General features: G+C 35.5%; 2 protein-coding genes across 2 annotated transcripts; both read right to left on the reverse strand.

Moving 5' to 3' along the window:
* Positions 1-1,216: 1,216 nt before the first annotated feature.
* LOC123914678 (non-classical arabinogalactan protein 31-like) lies at positions 1,217-5,333 on the reverse strand. Its single transcript, XM_045965865.1, has 4 exons — positions 4,829-5,333; positions 4,349-4,636; positions 1,702-2,229; positions 1,217-1,509 (listed from the first exon to the last, which is right to left on the reverse strand). Exons 1-4 carry the CDS (start codon positions 5,331-5,333, stop codon positions 1,217-1,219), a joined length of 1,614 nt encoding a protein of 537 aa, XP_045821821.1.
* Positions 5,334-7,470: 2,137 nt separating this feature from the next.
* On the reverse strand, positions 7,471-8,460 carry LOC123918471 (non-classical arabinogalactan protein 31-like). The gene is made up of 2 exons (XM_045970533.1): positions 7,956-8,460; positions 7,471-7,763 (listed from the first exon to the last, which is right to left on the reverse strand). Exons 1-2 carry the CDS (start codon positions 8,458-8,460, stop codon positions 7,471-7,473), a joined length of 798 nt encoding a protein of 265 aa, XP_045826489.1.
* Between the last annotated feature and the right edge of the window lie 4,587 nt (positions 8,461-13,047).

A 13,047-nucleotide genomic window follows, 5' to 3' on the forward strand; every position in this document is an offset into this window, starting at 1 on the left:
CTTTTTTCCAGAAACTGGCTCGTGGTAGTCTTATGACTAATGAAGAGAACCACAATATCAATATGACAAATGGCAATAGTTGTCCCCAGCGCCAACAAGGACTTGAATCCATTATGCATGTATTAAGAGACTTCGAAGAAATAATGAAATTTTGGTCCTCAATTATCAAACCTGATAATTGGGCAAAATTCTTTAGCATGGATCTCATGTCTTGGCTTGAATGGTACCTTGATAATGGAGATATTGAAAATACACTTGGAGTTGGGTGACTGTTTTTGGCGTCTCTATCAAATCATTGTGGAAGGATCGTAATGATTGGTTTTTAATTAGTATTCCAACCTTCGACACATTTGGCTTCTTCATATAGCTAACCGAGTGCAAATGGTAGTTAATAGTATTATTAAACCCGCGGCTTATATGGAGAGCTTTTGCTCCATCATTCCGATTAGATGGGAGCTCCCTCCTATAGATACTCTTAAGTTTAATGTAGATGTAGCGCAAAGTAAAAGGAATGACTTCTCAGCGTGTGGCAAATTGCTTAGAGACTCTCATGGTGGTCTTATTCAAGGTTTTTATTGCAACTTTGGCCGCAATAATGCTCAGGGTGCTGAGATGTGGAGTTTAGTTCATGGTATGCGTATTGCTCGTCATCTTAACCGTGTCATTTTTAAAATAGACTCTACCTTTATTGCAGATGTTGTTCTCAATCGTATTTTACCATCACCTCTTATCTCAAACCTCTCCTAGAAGAGGTGTTTAATCTACTAAATTTTTCGGATTTATTATCCAAAAGGGATTTGATGCTCCTTTCTCCCCGAATTTAATTATTTCTGAATATGATTTTTTGCATGCTCTTCTAGTTTTAGATTGTGAGGTTTCTACTACCCCTCGTTTAATTCGTTAATTTAAGTCTTTTATAAAAATAAATCCGACAATTTTCTTGGTAAATAAAACGACAAATAGATTAGAGTAAACAAATTAAACAAAAGCGATAAACATCATTTCTTTAATTAATACTAGTATTTAATAATAATTCTTACAAGAACCATAAATCACACACACATAACATCACTCTTTATCATGTAGTGATGATTCAAGCTCAAAAGTAAACACCATATTTTAACACAAGATGAAACCAACCTCCTAACACTAAAACACAACAATCTAATTTATAAATAAACTCGAAATTAATTTTTTAATATTCTAATCATCTTAATTAACGAGGACATTTGGGCTCAAATGCAAGAGGCCCAACAGTGTAAATAGTGAAATGAAGACCCTTAGACACATAAGGTTTCCCGGACCTAAGAGCAGCACCAGTAAGCCCACCATTAAGATTTGAAGGCTTCAGCCCATTTGGAGCACTAACCAAAACAACATTACACTTATGAGGTGCATAGGTTTTGATACTCTTTGGGCCTTCAATGAAGAAATAACCATTCTTATCAGTCTTATGTGTTTGAACAAACTTGTACTTTGTGCTGTTACATTGTAGCTTCACAACGGCACCTTCAATATTCAATTTTGAAAACAAAATTAATAATGGTCATTGTCTTTTAGCAACAAAAAGAAAAATAATGACATTACTGGGAAAGTGTACAAAATATACAAAAGTTGAAATATCACTGTATCACAAAAGATCTATGAGAATGACATTACTGAGAAAACAAAAATAGTGAAGTTAAAAGTTGAGAAACAAACCATGAAGTGCTTTAGCTCCCAAGAGAGTATGAACACCAGCATACTTGCAAGATTTTACATAAACAACACCTTGAACAGCTATAAAGCGTCTAGGAACAGGAGAAGGATGCAATGGTGGGTGAGCTGGAACAGGGGGGTGCAATGGTGGGTGTGTTGGAACAACGGGAGTGTGAATAGGAGGCTTAACAGGAGCATAAGCAGGTGGGTGATGATGGTGGTGGTGACCAGTTGGTGGTTTAGCAGGAACAGGGGTAGAATGGTGAGGAGGGTGTGAAGGAGTGTGAGAAATAGGGGAAGGAGCAGGGGATGGTGTGTGATTATGGTGGTGATGATGGTGGTGAGGGGCGTTAGACGGTGGATGATGTGGTGACTTAGTTGGAGGGTGAAGTGGAGAATGTGAGTGATGTGGAGGGTAAGTTGGTGGAAGAGTTTCAAGGTGTTCGGCAAATGCAATGAAAGAGGTTAGTTGAAGGAAAAGAAGCCACATTGCAAGGGTTTTGGCCATTTCTCTTTGTAAGAGAAAGTAATCTAGAAAAAGATAGGAGAGGAAAGGAAAGTGAAGTGATGATCGTGTTATGTGAGTGTGAGGGTTGATTTATAGCAGCTAATGCCCAAAATCATTCCCCCTTTTTAAAAAATGTTAGCTTTGGAAAATAAAATTGTTGTGAATACATATAGAATAGAATATTCATGTTATTAAGTATAATTATATTTGTATTTATTTGTAATTATTTTTATATATACACTAATAATAACCTATGAATAATGACAATCATAAATAAAATAGTTATAAATATAATTATACTTAATCACATGAATATTCTTTTCTAAAAATTCTTCCAAGGTTTTCAATTATAAGACTTTTTTTCAAAAATAGTTTGTCTCTTTTTTATAAATTTTTAGGTGCAATTATTATTAATTTTTAAATACATCTCTTATTAATACTACTATCAATTTATATATATGTAAAGTTAACAATAAATATCAAGAGCGCTGATATGATATGGCACGAGTCTCTTCTAACTTAATCAAGGTTCTGAGTTTGATATCTCGCTTGGATATGTAGCAACGTTAAAATTCATAGGCAGAGCTTGTCGCCATTTGGGTCCCACATGGTTCGTGGGATTACTCTCTGCAATTGCGTGCAGACGATATCCGGTTCACACAAAAAAAAAAAAAATCAATAGTAAATACAGGGTAATTTAATAATAGTCACACACTTTTAAGACAAATTTATTATTTCAATAGTCTTTTTAAATATCCGTAATTTTTTTTATCTTATTCATCCTCATCTGCATCACGTTCATCATTTTTTTCACTAATTTATAGTAAGAAAGTACATTCAAATATACCTAAAAAATTTATAATTGGAAATGTCCTAATAGAAATCTAGTTTAGAAATGGAAAGGTCCTAATAGGATCCGTTCTTTTTTCCAGAAAGTGGCTCGTGGTAGTCTTATGACTAATGAAGAGAACCACAATATCAATATGACAAATGGCAATAGTTGTCCCCAGCGCCAACAAGGACTTGAATCCATTATGCATGTATTAAGAGACTTCGAAGAAATAATGAAATTTTGGTCCTCAATTATCAAACCTGATAATTGGGCAAAATTCTTTAGCATGGATCTCATGTCTTGGCTTGAATGGTACCTTGATAATGGAGATATTGAAAATACACTTGGAGTTGGGTGACTGTTTTTGGCGTCTCTATCAAATCATTGTGGAAGGATCGTAATGATTGGTTTTTAATTAGTATTCCAACCTTCGACACATTTGGCTTCTTCATATAGCTAACCGAGTGCAAATGGTAGTTAATAGTATTATTAAACCCGCGGCTTATATGGAGAGCTTTTGCTCCATCATTCCGATTAGATGGGAGCTCCCTCCTATAGATACTCTTAAGTTTAATGTAGATGTAGCGCAAAGTAAAAGGAATGACTTCTCAGCGTGTGGCAAATTGCTTAGAGACTCTCATGGTGGTCTTATTCAAGGTTTTTATTGCAACTTTGGCCGCAATAATGCTCAGGGTGCTGAGATGTGGAGTTTAGTTCATGGTATGCGTATTGCTCGTCATCTTAACCGTGTCATTTTTAAAATAGACTCTACCTTTATTGCAGATGTTGTTCTCAATCGTATTTTACCATCACCTCTTATCTCAAACCTCTCCTAGAAGAGGTGTTTAATCTACTAAATTTTTCGGATTTATTATCCAAAAGGGATTTGATGCTCCTTTCTCCCCGAATTTAATTATTTCTGAATATGATTTTTTGCATGCTCTTCTAGTTTTAGATTGTGAGGTTTCTACTACCCCTCGCTTAATTCGTTAATTTAAGTCTTTTATAAAAATAAATCCGACAATTTTCTTGGTAAATAAAACGACAAATAGATTAGAGTAAACAAATTAAACAAAAGCGATAAACATCATTTCTTTAATTAATACTAGTATTTAATAATAATTCTTACAAGAACCATAAATCACACACACATAACATCACTCTTTATCATGTAGTGATGATTCAAGCTCAAAAGTAAACACCATATTTTAACACAAGATGAAACCAACCTCCTAACACTAAAACACAACAATCTAATTTATAAATAAACTCGAAATTAATTTTTTAATATTCTAATCATCTTAACTAACGAGGACATTTTGGCTCAAATGCAAGAGGCCCAACAGTGTAAATAGTGAAATGAAGACCCTTAGACACATAAGGTTTCCCGGACCTAAGAGCAGCACCAGTAAGCCCACCATTAAGATTTGAAGGCTTCAGCCCATTTGGAGCACTAACCAAAACAACATTACACTTATGAGGTGCATAGGTTTTGATACTCTTTGGGCCTTCAATGAAGAAATAACCATTCTTATCAGTCTTATGTGTTTGAACAAACTTGTACTTTGTGCTGTTACATTGTAGCTTCACAACGGCACCTTCAATATTCAATTTTGAAAACAAAATTAATAATGGTCATTGTCTTTTAGCAACAAAAAGAAAAATAATGACATTACTGGGAAAGTGTACAAAATATACAAAAGTTGAAATATCACTGTATCACAAAAGATCTATGAGAATGACATTACTGAGAAAACAAAAATAGTGAAGTTAAAAGTTGAGAAACAAACCATGAAGTGCTTTAGCTCCCAAGAGAGTATGAACACCAGCATACTTGCAAGATTTTACATAAACAACACCTTGAACAGCTATAAAGCGTCTAGGAACAGGAGAAGGATGCAATGGTGGGTGAGCTGGAACAGGGGGGTGCAATGGTGGGTGTGTTGGAACAACGGGAGTGTGAATAGGAGGCTTAACAGGAGCATAAGCAGGTGGGTGATGATGGTGGTGGTGACCAGTTGGTGGTTTAGCAGGAACAGGGGTAGAATGGTGAGGAGGGTGTGAAGGAGTGTGAGAAATAGGGGAAGGAGCAGGGGATGGTGTGTGATTATGGTGGTGATGATGGTGGTGAGGGGCGTTAGACGGTGGATGATGTGGTGACTTAGTTGGAGGGTGAAGTGGAGAATGTGAGTGATGTGGAGGGTAAGTTGGTGGAAGAGTTTCAAGGTGTTCGGCAAATGCAATGAAAGAGGTTAGTTGAAGGAAAAGAAGCCACATTGCAAGGGTTTTGGCCATTTCTCTTTGTAAGAGAAAGTAATCTAGAAAAAGATAGGAGAGGAAAGGAAAGTGAAGTGATGATCGTGTTATGTGAGTGTGAGGGTTGATTTATAGCAGCTAATGCCCAAAATCATTCCCCCTTTTTAAAAAATGTTAGCTTTGGAAAATAAAATTGTTGTGAATACATATAGAATAGAATATTCATGTTATTAAGTATAATTATATTTGTATTTATTTGTAATTATTTTTATATATACACTAATAATAACCTATGAATAATGACAATCATAAATAAAATAGTTATAAATATAATTATACTTAATCACATGAATATTCTTTTCTAAAAATTCTTCCAAGGTTTTCAATTATAAGACTTTTTTTCAAAAATAGTTTGTCTCTTTTTTATAAATTTTTAGGTGCAATTATTATTAATTTTTAAATACATCTCTTATTAATACTACTATCAATTTATATATATGTAAAGTTAACAATAAATATCAAGAGCGCTGATATGATATGGCACGAGTCTCTTCTAACTTAATCAAGGTTCTGAGTTTGATATCTCGCTTGGATATGTAGCAACGTTAAAATTCATAGGGAGAGCTTGTCGCCATTTGGGTCCCACATGGTTCGTGGGATTAGTCTCTGCAATTGCGTGCAGACGATATCCGGTTCACACAAAAAAAAAAAAAATCAATAGTAAATACAGGGTAATTTAATAATAGTCACACACTTTTAAGACAAATTTATTATTTCAATAGTCTTTTTAAATATCCGTAATTTTTTTTATCTTATTCATCCTCATCTGCATCACGTTCATCATTTTTTTCACTAATTTATAGTAAGAAAGTACATTCAAATATACCTAAAAAATTTATAATTGGAAATGTCCTAATAGAAATCTAGTTTAGAAATGGAAAGGTCCTAATAGGATCCGTTCTTTTTTCCAGAAAGTGGCTCGTGGTAGTCTTATGACTAATGAAGAGAACCACAATATCAATATGACAAATGGCAATAGTTGTCCCCAGCGCCAACAAGGACTTGAATCCATTATGCATGTATTAAGAGACTTCGAAGAAATAATGAAATTTTGGTCCTCAATTATCAAACCTGATAATTGGGCAAAATTCTTTAGCATGGATCTCATGTCTTGGCTTGAATGGTACCTTGATAATGGAGATATTGAAAATACACTTGGAGTTGGGTGACTGTTTTTGGCGTCTCTATCAAATCATTGTGGAAGGATCGTAATGATTGGTTTTTAATTAGTATTCCAACCTTCGACACATTTGGCTTCTTCATATAGCTAACCGAGTGCAAATGGTAGTTAATAGTATTATTAAACCCGCGGCTTATATGGAGAGCTTTTGCTCCATCATTCCGATTAGATGGGAGCTCCCTCCTATAGATACTCTTAAGTTTAATGTAGATGTAGCGCAAAGTAAAAGGAATGACTTCTCAGCGTGTGGCAAATTGCTTAGAGACTCTCATGGTGGTCTTATTCAAGGTTTTTATTGCAACTTTGGCCGCAATAATGCTCAGGGTGCTGAGATGTGGAGTTTAGTTCATGGTATGCGTATTGCTCGTCATCTTAACCGTGTCATTTTTAAAATAGACTCTACCTTTATTGCAGATGTTGTTCTCAATCGTATTTTACCATCACCTCTTATCTCAAACCTCTCCTAGAAGAGGTGTTTAATCTACTAAATTTTTCGGATTTATTATCCAAAAGGGATTTGATGCTCCTTTCTCCCCGAATTTAATTATTTCTGAATATGATTTTTTGCATGCTCTTCTAGTTTTAGATTGTGAGGTTTCTACTACCCCTCGCTTAATTCGTTAATTTAAGTCTTTTATAAAAATAAATCCGACAATTTTCTTGGTAAATAAAACGACAAATAGATTAGAGTAAACAAATTAAACAAAAGCGATAAACATCATTTCTTTAATTAATACTAGTATTTAATAATAATTCTTACAAGAACCATAAATCACACACACATAACATCACTCTTTATCATGTAGTGATGATTCAAGCTCAAAAGTAAACACCATATTTTAACACAAGATGAAACCAACCTCCTAACACTAAAACACAACAATCTAATTTATAAATAAACTCGAAATTAATTTTTTAATATTCTAATCATCTTAACTAACGAGGACATTTTGGCTCAAATGCAAGAGGCCCAACAGTGTAAATAGTGAAATGAAGACCCTTAGACACATAAGGTTTCCCGGACCTAAGAGCAGCACCAGTAAGCCCACCATTAAGATTTGAAGGCTTCAGCCCATTTGGAGCACTAACCAAAACAACATTACACTTATGAGGTGCATAGGTTTTGATACTCTTTGGGCCTTCAATGAAGAAATAACCATTCTTATCAGTCTTATGTGTTTGAACAAACTTGTACTTTGTGCTGTTACATTGTAGCTTCACAACGGCACCTTCAATATTCAATTTTGAAAACAAAATTAATAATGGTCATTGTCTTTTAGCAACAAAAAGAAAAATAATGACATTACTGGGAAAGTGTACAAAATATACAAAAGTTGAAATATCACTGTATCACAAAAGATCTATGAGAATGACATTACTGAGAAAACAAAAATAGTGAACTTAAAAGTTGAGAAACAAACCATGAAGTGCTTTAGCTCCCAAGAGAGTATGAACACCAGCATACTTGCAAGATTTTACATAAACAACACCTTGAACAGCTATAAAGCGTCTAGGAACAGGAGAAGGATGCAATGGTGGGTGAGCTGGAACAGGGGGGTGCAATGGTGGGTGTGTTGGAACAACGGGAGTGTGAATAGGAGGCTTAACAGGAGCATAAGCAGGTGGGTGATGATGGTGGTGGTGACCAGTTGGTGGTTTAGCAGGAACAGGGGTAGAATGGTGAGGAGGGTGTGAAGGAGTGTGAGAAATAGGGGAAGGAGCAGGGGATGGTGTGTGATTATGGTGGTGATGATGGTGGTGAGGGGCGTTAGACGGTGGATGATGTGGTGACTTAGTTGGAGGGTGAAGTGGAGAATGTGAGTGATGTGGAGGGTAAGTTGGTGGAAGAGTTTCAAGGTGTTCGGCAAATGCAATGAAAGAGGTTAGTTGAAGGAAAAGAAGCCACATTGCAAGGGTTTTGGCCATTTCTCTTTGTAAGAGAAAGTAATCTAGAAAAAGATAGGAGAGGAAAGGAAAGTGAAGTGATGATGGTGTTATGTGAGTGTGAGGGTTGATTTATAGCAGCTAATGCCCAAAATCATTCCCCCTTTTTAAAAAATGTTAGCTTTGGAAAATAAAATTGTTGTGAATACATATAGAATAGAATATTCATGTTATTAAGTATAATTATATTTGTATTTGTTGGAACAAAATTGATTTAAAAATGTTTGCCCCTATATCTATAAAGGTTTTGATGATAACAAAGTATTAATTAACAATTGGAAGGACTAAAAATTTATTTTAAGTGTGCAGATATAAGCATCATATAAGCTCTGAATGAAGTTCAGAGGATGTGAATTCAGAAGTTCACAAGCGCTCAGAAGATGTTGGACTTCAGAAGTTACAACCTTCAGAGGATGAAGTCTTCAGAACTTCTTGACTGACTACTAAGCTTCATCAAAGTCTGAAGATCTCTTTGAAAGCTGTGAAGATTCTCTCTGTTAGTCAACTCTTCTACCAATGAAGAAAAGGACCCTTCAAGCCTGATCAGTTCAGCTACCCTCAATTTGTCTGTTCTCTTTTGAGAACGTGGGTCTTCAGTTTTGTTAGCTGAATAAGGAAAGTCCACTCTGCAGTAGTCAAAGTAACTGAAACTCTTTCTTAGTTTTGGATACAACCAAACTGCATCAAGACAGACTGCTTGAAGACAAAAGATTATCAACTCCAACGGTTCTTTTTGCAACGACTCTTTTCTAGTGGTATATATACTAGAAGATTCGGCTACAACAAATAATATAATTAAGGATTGAACGTACGCTGAACAAACTCTGAACTTTGTGATATACAAGCTCTGAACCGCTGTTAAGTGTTTTTGCACTTAGTCTATACTCTGTACTCTTTGTATTGACTTTCTTTAGGTTCTGTTAAGAGCATTTGTATATTGTTATATACTTTTCTATTACTTGAGGAAACTTAAGCTTGTGTGCTTAAGTGTGAAGTCTTAAGCTTGTGTGCTTGAGCATTGTTGAGAAGTCTCTTGCTTGTGTGCTTGAGCAGGTGTAATCTTGTGTGATTATAGTGAACTCCCTTGGAAGTGCAAGGGGACTGGACTACTCTCGTTTTGTGAGAGGAACCAGTATAAATTGCTTGTGTGATTTCTCTCTCTCTATCTTGTTCTTATTTGTGTTATTTATCCGCTGCTAACGTAGTTGAGTTAAGAACTTGAAAAAGTTTTAACTTGGCTAAAACACAATTCAACCCCCCCCCCTTCTTGTGTTTTCACACCTTCAATTGGTATCTAGAGCTCTGGTCTGTTACTTTCACTTAACAGTGAGACAGTAAAGATCTTGTGAGAACACTATGTCTGGAGGAGACGATAGTAGCACTAGAACCGGTGAGGCCAGTGGTGCTGGTGGTGGTCCTAGAAATGCTTTTGGTTATGACTACTTAAGTAATGAATCACATGAACATAGTGGCAATAGAAAAGCCCCTATATTCAATGGTGATGCATCATTATTTGAGTGGTGGAAGGAAAGACTGTATAGCAATATTACTGCTATTGATCATGAGTTGTGGGATTTGGTTGAGCTGGGAGTAACTTTTGAAAACTTAAATGAACATGGAAGGTTGTCCATTGAGCATAGAAAGTTACTCACACCAGCTAACTTAAAAACCTATACTAAGCATCATAGAGTAAAGGACATTGTTGTTGGTGCTATTAGACATGAAGACTATGTCAGAATAGAGGACAAGTCTACTGCTAAATCTATCTTTGATTCTATGTGTGCTACCTATGATGGTAATGAAAAGGTTCAAGAGGCTAAAGCTAGTCTTTTGATAAGGCAATATGAACTATTCACTATGCAACAAGATGAAAACATTGAGACTATGTTTACAAGGTTTCAAATCCTTGTATCTGGTCTTAAAGCTCTTAAGAGAAGTTATTCCACCTATGACCATGTTCAGAAGATTCTGAGAAGTCTTCCTATTGCTTGGAGACCCAAGGTCACTGCAATAGAGGAAGCTCAAAATCTCAAGACTCTGAGTCTTGAAGCTCTGATAAGCAATCTCAGAAGCCATGAGATGGTTCTGGATGCTGACTCAGAAACTAAGAAGAAGTCCAAGTCAGTGGCTTTACAGTCAACTAAGACTACTTCTAAGGCTCTTAAGACTCAGCTTCTTGATATTGAAGAAGAATCTTCTGCTGATGGTCAAGAGGATGAGATGAATGAGGATGAGTTTGCTTTATTCACCAAGTTTCAGCAATGGAACAGATTTAACAAAAAAAAGGATGATCAGAAGAACTGCTTCAACTGTAAGAAGCCAGGACACTTTATTGCTGATTGTCCAGAAATGTCTGCTAAAGACAAAAACAAAAGATACAGCTCAAAGAAGCAACAATTCAAGAGCAAATTGAAAAAGAGTCTGATGGCTACTTTTGAAGAGCTATCATCTGAGGAAGAAGTTGAGGAAGAAGAAGAGGCAAATCTAGCCCTGATGGCTTCAGCTGACTCAGATGTAGACTCAGACGATGAATCAGAATCAGATTCAGAAGTAACTGATGAGGTATTTTCTGATTGCTCTAAATCTCAACTTATAACTGCACTTAACAAGGTCATTGAGAAACATCTCAGAGTGTTAAGTAAACAAAAAGTTTTACAAGAAAAGCTTAACACTCTGACTGAGCAAGCAGAACATTTTCAAGGTCTATATCAAGAAACTCTGAATAGAGTAGATGACTTTGAAAAGGGTTGTGCTGTTTGTCACAAACCTATTGATGAGCAGGAAATAGCTCTTCAACAGTTTGTGCATCTCAACCTTGGGAAGAGCAAAGCTGCTAATAGAATTTATAATGTTTTAAGACATAGAGGAGAAGGACTTGGCTATGAATATGGTAGAACATATTCAAAGCTGAAGACCTTTGCCAAAAAGGTTGGAAAATCTTGGGTTTATTATGTTGTTCCACCAAGTAAAGAGGATCCTGGTATTTGTGAAAATGACAATGATGATCTGAGTGATTTAGAAGCTGACAGCTCAGAGGAATCTAGTTCCTCAGGATCTGGAAAGAAAAGTTCAGAAAATAGAAGTTGTTCAGAACCTGAGAACATTAGTTCAGAAGTTCTGAAAACTTCAACACCTGAGACTTCAAATTCTGGATTCAAAGGAACTTCAGTACCTGAAGCTAGTCAACCTAAAACATCAGAAGTTTTTAAAAAGAAAATTTCTAAATCTCAGATGAAGTACAAGACTCAGATTATTTATGATTCTAGAGTCAGTAGATATAATCAATCAGAACATGGGATTGATAATAGATACAAACCCTGGAATCATAAACAATCCAAATCTTGGAACAATAACAGATTTCAAACAAAGAAAAGATTTCAAAAAGGTTATTATTCCAAACCAAGATCTCTCTCTAACACTAGACAACATAATAAGCATTTGTGGACTAACAAGCGTGGACCCAGAAGATGGGTACCAAAAGCTGAAATTATGTACCATTCAGATTTACCAACTAGGAAAGGATATGTCTTACCTAAAGTATGGAAACAAGTCCTATGCAAAGGAAGAAGGGCTTATGTCCTAGACCAATGGCTGACAAGTTTTCAAGTTAACAATCAGAACTTGGAAAATGAAGAGGAAGAATACTGGGATGACTTTATCATTAATCTTGATAAAGAGTTCTATCGCAATGATTAAAGTTGTTTCTCATATAGCCTGCCACTCAAAGAAGTATCATGAATCATTCATGGTATTTGGATAGTGGATGTTCAAGGCATATGACTGGTGACAAACAACTATTTTCTAAGCTGACTATGAAAGAAGGAGGATCTGTTGGCTTTGGAGGTAATCAAAAAGGAAAGATAATAGGTACAGGTACAGTAGGTAATTCTTCCTTATCTATTAATGATGTTTGGTTAGTTGATGGACTCAAACATAACCTATTGAGCATAAGTCAATTTTGCGACAATGGTTATGTAGTTGTCTTTAATAAGGAATCATGTACTGTGTCTAAACAATCTGATAACACCATGATATTCAAAGGTCTGAGAAAGAATAATGTTTATAAAATTAATCTTTCTGATTTGAATGAACAAAAAGTGATGTGTCTTTTGACCTTGAGTGAAGAAAAATGGATCTGGCATAAGAGGTTAGGCCATGCTAACTGGAGGTTAATCTCTAAGCTTAGTAAGCTTGACCTTGTCAGAGGTTTACCTAAAATTAAATATCACTCAAACACACTTTGTGGTTCATGTCAAAAAGGGAAGATTACAAAATCATCTTTTAAACCTAAGAACATTGTCTCTACCTCAAGACCATTGGAACTTCTTCACATTGATCTTTTTGGGCCAGTTCACACTGCCTCTATCAATGGAAAGAAGTATGGATTAGTGATTGTTGATGACTACAGTAGATGGACTTGGGTAAAATTCCTAAGAACAAAGGATGAAGCTTATGATGAGTTTAGCATCTTCTGCAAGCAAATTCAAAATGAAAAAGGCTACACTATTTTAAAAGTTAGAAGTGATCATGGTGGAGAATTTGAAAATGAACCTTTTGAAAACTTTTGTG

The sequence above is a fragment of the Trifolium pratense genome, linkage group LG3, assembly GCF_020283565.1.
Source record: "Trifolium pratense cultivar HEN17-A07 linkage group LG3, ARS_RC_1.1, whole genome shotgun sequence".
Classification (NCBI taxonomy): Eukaryota; Viridiplantae; Streptophyta; class Magnoliopsida; order Fabales; family Fabaceae; genus Trifolium; species Trifolium pratense.